The sequence below is a fragment of the Diadema setosum genome, chromosome 22 (genome assembly GCF_964275005.1).
Source record: "Diadema setosum chromosome 22, eeDiaSeto1, whole genome shotgun sequence".
Classification (NCBI taxonomy): Eukaryota; Metazoa; Echinodermata; class Echinoidea; order Diadematoida; family Diadematidae; genus Diadema; species Diadema setosum.
Genome location: NC_092706.1, coordinates 12,616,341 through 12,624,690, shown reverse-complemented (window position 1 = coordinate 12,624,690; position 8,350 = coordinate 12,616,341). Strand labels below are relative to the sequence as shown.

The following is an 8,350-nucleotide window of genomic DNA, read 5'->3' as shown; positions in this document are numbered from 1 at the left end:
TTCAAAAGTCCAATAAGAAAAGCATTACGGAAACAGCATACGCCTTTTTATTATCCCAATACTATACATGTACAAATAGGCAATACAAGCATTACTGTACATAATAGTTTCAGCCTTTTTACAAGCAATATCTTTTTTTTTTTCTCTGTCCATGTTTGGTATTTACATAATGCATACTTTACTGTAGCATCACTCTCGTACAGTATAAGATTACAATCTTTGAGAAATATAAGATAAACGCACGCTAAATGTATGCTACAACAAAGTTGAAGCAAAGAAATAAATACTGTTTTTTCTGGAAGTTTTGAGAAACAAAATTATCTACATCTAATTACAACAAGCCTCATTGTGGCTTGAATCTTTAAAGACCCCTCTACGTCCATTCTTGTACAGGAAACGTCCTCGTAATGATAACGAGTTTCAGATCTGCAACGCCAATCCAACGACGCAGCTATCATAGGCAAGAAATGTTGTTCTGCACATGCGCGGGACAGCTGTCCCTTCTTCCACTTTAACCGGGAAAAAGGCGCGTCATAAACATGAGCGTCGCAGATCTTAAAGGTGGAGATCCACCCGGAAAAAATAGTTTGAGTGAGAAAAAAAAAAAACGCAGAAAAATCAGAACAGGGCAGTGAAAGCTCGAGCAAATTCTAATAAAATTATAATAAAGTTATGATTCTCTTGAAGTTGTGATCAATCAAACGTAAATTGGCAATTCTTTGATGTCACGAACAAGCTCACCCCCATATTATGCTCTGTATAACATAAGGAATTTGCCCTTCTTAAACTCATTGTGAATACACTTCTATACAGCCCTTCATGTTCAAAATATCCGTCATCAATAACACACACAAAAAAAGGAGAGATTTTATGGAATTGTATGCATAAAGCAAATTAGCCTTTAGCAAAGGCAGCTCACAGTAATTTCAGGACACGCATACAGAGAGCAGTGGACTCGCGCACATAGCGCGCGAGAGGCGAGCAGCTGCGAGATCCGATCGCTGTGTGCGTGCGAGTCCACTGCTCGCTGTGTGTCGCTGTGTGTGAGTCCACTGCGGAGCTGCCTTTGCAAAAGGCTAAGAGCAAATGGAAGGTGAGCTCACATGCTTCGTCACGGAGTTGCCTATTTGTGCTTGACTGATCACAATTTCAGAATATAATGACTTACTTAGTTTTCAGCAGAATCTAATCAAACTTTCACAGTCTTGTTCCTTCTGTTCACTCTTTCTGCTTCTATTCACACAAGCTAATTTTCAATGTGGCCTTCCCCCTTTGAGCTCACTACTGACAAAAAGACAAAAATACTGTTTTGTCTATACTACAGTCAGCCGAAGCACCTAACAATTTTTTGTGCTGGATGAGATGAGATTTTGGTATCACTGTCTTGCCAAGAGATCATTCCTCTCAAATAGGAGTAATGATTCAGTGTAAAAATGGTAAATACATTGTATAACAAAGACATAAAACTTAAACGAACTGACGAGGCTGCGCGAATATCAATCGAGGTATATAACAATTGCGCAATTACAAAAATGAAACAAGCGCTAGAAGCCGAACTGTGCTAGAAGTACAGTACAAGCTCTTCAAATTGACTTTCTCTCTTTCTGTCACGGATATGAAACAAATACTCCTAATCCTTTTTCCTCTTCATCTCATCTATCAGTTATCATCTTCTTATCAAAACAACAGTCAACCACTCGTGACGAAATGTTGTCAATTCAATGACATCGATGATCAACGTTAGAAATGACAAATTTTCGGACCAGGGGTGTTTCACAAAGAATTCATGTCGATTTTAAAAGTTACGATCGACATAAAATCATGGTTTCAGTTTATTAGCCTTTCAGAATCAACTTTAGATTGTCCCTAGTATTTACAAAAAGAAAAATCCCTCGTCAACTGCTCAGTACTTCCTTTTATTGAGTTTCCAAAAATTAATTTTCATTTGGATGTAAGGACACCGTTGAAGACACACAAAGCGTAACAAAAACTGTAAGTTGATCTTACAGTTTAAGTTCGACTTAAATTCTTTGTGAAGACCCCACAGAAATGGCAGTGTACTCGTAATCATAATGACCAAATAATGATAAAGATAAGTTGGTGAAAAGCGAAAGGCCATAATTGAAATGAATGCCTATAGGCCCTAATCGCCATTCACACTCATCACTACAAATGGGATATTTCGTTTTTCTTTCCAAGCGGCCCTGGATGAAACGGACCTTGAAGGTCCAAAATTGCTGTTAGCACGCTAAATATTGGCTACAATATTTAGGTTCTAATGTCTTTGGCAGTTACACTACAACTCTGGATATATCGGTGATCTACAGTTGACTCAATTTCAGTATAAGAAAATGTAAATAGATGGACCAATTTTGGTTTTGTGAACAGTTTCTTGCTAGCGGACAGCAAGCGCATATTGAGAGTGTCAAGGTCTATACAAAACGGTGATAACCGCGGTTTCATTTCACACATGAACACCAAATACGATCATGTTTATCAGCTGATTTATGACATGGAATCCTTTCTTCTTACTTATTCATTTTTCATTACTTTTTCCTTTTGCATAGAATCGTTGCTGCTATGTTAGGCAATCCTCAGACAAGGGAAGATGCATAATTAGTTCTAGTAGGCCTACATGCTGACGCAGATTTGTTCACAAGAACTGACGGAATATGGACGTGAAGTTACATTGAACCGCCGGTGAGGGCTCTAGTCCGTTCACGGGAATAACGCTTATTTATACACAGAACCCTGTGATTTACGTGTTTGGGTTGTAGAGCTTACTCATCTCTCGACAGCACAGCCGCTTTATAATTGCCCGTGAACTTCAATTAGGATAGAGAACGGACCGAAATAAGAACAGGTACAACAACAGTTTTAAGAGATTAATACCATCTCATGTATCAAATATTTCGCGATGTCACATGTATTATAATCATTACCGTCATTTCTGGTGAGATGCCGCTTTGTTGTCTGATCATTCAGTAAAATTCCTCCAAACTTGACATAAAATTGTACATTTAGCTAGCCTAGCGATGTGTTTAAGTTGCAACAGGGAGGTCATGGTGACACAATAGGGATTAAAGAGATTAACTAATCTCTGTTCCTGTGAAATAAGTCTCCAGACTTTTGTGTCACATGCGCGCGTGTGCTCGTGCATATTATGAGAATGAGTTATATCATGCATTTAGCATCATACTCGTGCGCAACCGGGACACCGCAGTTAATGGCGGGTGTTTTGTCAAGCCGAATCGGTCTATATGTGGGACAGATGACAATAATGTGCTACGTTTTGGTTACATGTACCGTATCAAAGGAACAATGCATCAAAAGGAAAAAACAAAACAAAACACGAAAATCCAAGTTAATGCAAATTCTGTTAGTTCCGGTCATGTACACTATGCCCGTCAGTCCTATACACACTCCAGATTTTCACGATGTTACACGTTCGCATCTGCATTTACAGCTTTAATTGTAAATGGTCCCTTCACAACATGATAATAGCCTTTGCTCACTCGCAATATAAAGCTCTTACTTTACCCGCGGCTTGCATGACCCGCACGTAATAACTCTGAGCGGTTGCATGGTGCCCAGCCGCGTTCCATTGACAAACGGATCAGGTCTAGAATGCAGCTGCAAATATAAATCTATTTCACCTGGTTTTGACTGTTATTATGGTTATGAATGAAAAAAACACACCAATAAACGTTATGGACCGGCATAGTCAATTAAGAGTTGAATACGCATAAAAGTGAATAAACATTAAGAGTAAGGGGGGGGGGGGAGGTTGATTTAATGTTCTCAACCTTAAGAAGAGGTAAGCATTGACTACCCCTTCCTTTGCGGTCACCATTGGTGACCATTGGTTCATGTTTACATGCAAGGCAGAGAAAAGAGGATGGCTATGACACATGATAATGAAAATTTGTGATTTATAAGCCATGAAACACTGTAGCCCTACGTCAGAATCGTGAAGGTGGTATTCGAAGTGAAATAAAGAGCTTATGGCACTTTGACCGACATTGTTGCCTTCAAGATGGAAATCTATTAAACCAATCAAGTTTTACCTTCATCATCGAACAATGCGAGACAAACACACGTTCATCTTTTCTCTCTCGAGCCACTGATAAAATCATTTACACATTGACCGCAAAATTACTGATAATGATTATATCGCACAAGACATCACTTAATGATGACAATATTCATTTAAAAAAAAGAACTATACTCTGCTAACTCAGGTGTAGAAAACAACAATAGAAAAACTGGTGCAAAAGTTTACTCTTTAATCAAATATGGTAAAAACAATTGATTCCCCTCATACTGACCTCAACAACTCACGTCGTCGGTGAACGAACGTAGATGATCACGAATGGTCAACGCAATACAATACAACGAAGGCAAAAGCCATCGGTGTGTTTGATTTAATATACTAACCACTTAGTGCTTAATATTATCTGTAACAAATCGTCTCCTATACGGGCATACAACGTTCGTTGAACGCTGGATATTTTCGAATCGTTTCGACGCGTCTTTGCGCGTAAAATGCAACGCTTTCACAGAAAGCTTGTGATCTGTATTTTCTCTGTGTGCATGTGTGTGTGTGTGTGTGCATGTGTGTGTGTGTGTGTGTTTTGGCTTCTAGTGCCAATTTTCTTCTGCTAATGATGAATCTGCCAAGCCACTAGAACGTGAAGCTTGCCACAGAAAAGCAAGACCGCAGAATATTGTCTCAAGTATTGGCTGAAAATGATTGACCACAACAACGCTCCGAGTATTCGAAGTAAACGAGAGCTTCTCTCAAACTGAGCTTTAAGAAACAGCAGATTAAAATAAAGATAGTTGAACGAAATGAAATAACCTTCGATATAAGCGACGGTGATCCTGCAGTGGGTTACCTTGACGGTTTTGAGACGAACCCATGAGAGCATATTCTTCTTTTTTAAACGCAAATATGAACCCAAAGTCTTTTCCCCTTTCCTGTTATCCAAAGACAGTTGCTTAAGGAGTATTTGACTAAAAAGAAGAAGTTCGCTGAGTATGCAACCTCGGGTAAGAGGCCAAAACTATATTTGCTAATACATTGTTGCAACATTATTAGCTCATCGGCAGAAAGGCGGGGCAGGTTGATGAAAGTTCGCTTATTGGACAGCATGCTGTCTGCGCATGCGCTCATGCATGAGCGCATGCGCAGAAATCAAGGGAAAACCCCCATTCAATACAACACCCCACTGCGGTTTTACTGCACTTAACACGTGCCTGACTCAAACATCCGGGGCTCATACACTCTCCAAAGTGTAGGGAATAAAACAACAGTAACAGATAAATGAACATCTAGATGAAACTGAGCAATTTAGAGAAAGGTATGACACTTGGAATATCAGTCGACAAACCCAAAAATTAATACGTCACTGAAAATCTTTGAAGGTTTCCGTGGCCGTTGAGTGGTAGAAGGCTCAACGGTGCACCACATATTCTTTCCCGAGTATATTCTTGCCGTTTTCATTCTCTTTAAAACGGTAAGAACATAACAGCTTTCTAAAAAGTCGGGAGTGGGTAAACCCTTTTCAGGGCCACATACATACTCAAGCAAGAATACGTAGTGTACCGTTAAGTCTTAATTCTAGCACTCAATACGTCACTTAGTTAAGGCCAGTTTGCTGGTACATTCAAATTAACGTCTATTTCAGTCATAAGGGGGGGGGGGTGGGGTTCAGTATCCCTAACAACAGTTGATTAATAATGCACTGACATAGCAATGCACCTGACTCATTGCATAACCCATTAATTCCTCTCCTCTTCTATTTAGGATGCCACCCAGTTCTGGCCGACATAAGTTACAATGCTTTAAAACCGAATAAGCTTATGCGTACTCAATGCATTTCCATACTTGAAATACACTTTGTATGCATTAGTTGTTGCTATGTCGAGAAAACTTCAGAAACAGCTCAAACAAGCTCAGGCAAAAACTTTTTAATTAAGGTAAGCATAACATTTGAATGTGTAAGTAATCGGGTCTTTCCCATCATGTGGACATGGCTATACGAGATAACAATAATTTGTACTATATGGTGCCTTTACGTCGTACGTATTAGAAGGCATTTGATTTTAGTTTGAAGTGTCACCAATATCACTATATGAAAATTACCACTTTCATTTGTTGAAAACACATCAAGGAGTTCATGGTCAGTTGTAACTTCAAGGCTGTGAAGTAAATCTCTCCAAGTTCGAGAATTTTGATTTCTTTTTTTTTTTCTGGTGTAAATGGGTAGTGGAGAATGGGGTGTTGCGCAGATAGTTGTTAAACATGTTAAACATGTTAAAGACCCGGACAGTGTGTAGGGATTCGTGGGTCGGCTCATCCAGTTCATTCGCTGCACCCCGATGGATATTCGAAAACCACGAATAGCGCCGGTCAGCGAATATACGTGCACCGAAATGTACGCTCATCGGTAACGTTCGACCCCAGTCGGGAATCTTCGGTTGTATGTGTATTGAAATAGATATCAGTGATAAAATTGTATGCAAATTCGTTACGGGAATTCTCGAAAGCAGCTTGTATACTCGAACCGCGCCAGCCTTCTTACCCCGGTTATATGTCCCAGGTCTATCGGGTCTTTCATTAAGGAGCTTTAGATTTGCGACGCGAACGTTAAGACGACGATTGTGTTGGCCGTTCTCCTCCCTCCCTGCGTCTTGTTGCGAAGTTTAGCTTTGGGTTTCGCGAAGACGCAAGCTGTGCAAAGTGAAATGGCGCCCCCTTATGATCATTGCATCAAAGTAGCTCTCTGCGTCGTGACTTTGAGCGGACGCCAATGGCCCACAACACGTTGTAAAAACTCAGACAACGCAAAATCGATTTTGATAAGCGATTTAGCGCATGCGCAGAACGGGTTTTCCCTCTGAACGTCCTCGCCCCCAAAATCTAAAGCTCCCTAAAATTTGCCACGTTTGATGATTCCCTGATATCCTATACTTAATGTTTACTCCTTGTTTTAACTGCAAAAAAAAAAAAATATCAACGGCTTAAATTTCACCGTATGGAATCCTTTTCTCAGGTGTTTCTTGCTTTTTGTAAAATGAAATTTTTCTCATAAGAATATATTTCTGATGCTTACCAATCAAGCCCATGAATCTAATGATCACTATAATGTGAGTTAACAGGCTTCAGGTATAAAGAAAAAAAACCCCGATATATTAACTTATCTTCAAAACAGTAGGTTTGGGGTGGATAATGAAGGAATAAAAATTAGCAAACATGATGCAAACATAGTCACATCTATATGATACAATAACTGACTAACGAGGAATGATTGAGATTGACTAATCGTCGATTGTTCGATTCTTCATAAATCTGTCCCATTTTCCGAGTCGTAATCGAGCCGCTCCATGCTGATCGATTCCACCATGTTGCCATCAGGACCGTGGAACAGCACTAGAGAGGTTTGTCGCACACTGGCTGCCGATGAACTGGCATCTTCCTTATCGGTACTCCCCCCAGCTGCGCCACCACTACTACCTCGGCGTGAGGGCCGCTCGAGCGTTGAGCTCGCGCTGGCGCTGTTGCTGCTAGCAGAAGCCATCGCGGCCGAAGTCAGGGCCGCTACGGTGGGTCCCATGGCACCCTCGGGAAGTTCAGGCATGCCGCCGCCCAAACTCGTCTCCAGCACGCCGTCTTGTCGCTGCACGTGAATGATGTCCTCTTCGCCGCCCTGGCCGATCTTGACCGTCATCACGCAGGGCGTGGTCGGCGGGGGCGGGGGCGGTGGAAGACCTAGCGTGGCTGGGCCGTTCACGCTGGACGCACTGGCCCCCGCCACGTTCGTTCCCTGCTGTGCAGCAGACGAGGCGAGAGGAGAAATTACCTGGAGGAGTTTCACCACGGCGCGCAAATCCTGGCTTAAGTGTGATACGTCTCGACTTAGGTTCGATACCTGAAGAATACGAGGGGAAAAGACCCAGCAGTCGCTAAATTAGAGCTAATATCCTATCTTCACAACCAAATACAACTTGCATTTTTGCATGTTACGTCATTTTCGACATTGATTATACTGTACTAAAAGCCTATATTATATCTTTGGAACCTCCATCCTACAAACTTTGCTTTTTAGTGAGTTCCTCATATTACACGTCAATTATACGTCCTTATATATTAAATTTTGTGCAATTTTGTTTCAAACTGACCATTGTGTTAAAAACATTTCTTTTTCAAAATCAAATGGAATATGAAACTTGCATGAAATGTGGAATATGGAACATGAATAAAAAAAAAGAAGAAATTCATCACTCTACAGTAGGAACAGGACTAGAGGACGAAAGGACAATTTAAAGGGTGAGGAGGAGAAAAAGA

At 40.8% G+C, this 8,350-nt stretch overlaps 1 protein-coding gene across 1 annotated transcript in view; it reads right to left on the bottom strand.

The window, feature by feature from the left end:
* Positions 1–7,346: 7,346 nt before the first annotated feature.
* The window catches only part of LOC140245413 (voltage-gated delayed rectifier potassium channel KCNH8-like), a 202,624-nt gene continuing 201,620 nt past the window's right edge, over positions 7,347–8,350 (bottom strand). Inside the window, exon 19 of the mRNA XM_072324990.1 lies at positions 7,347–7,934. Coding sequence (XP_072181091.1) covers positions 7,347–7,934 — 588 coding nt within the window. The remainder of the gene's footprint in view (positions 7,935–8,350) is intronic.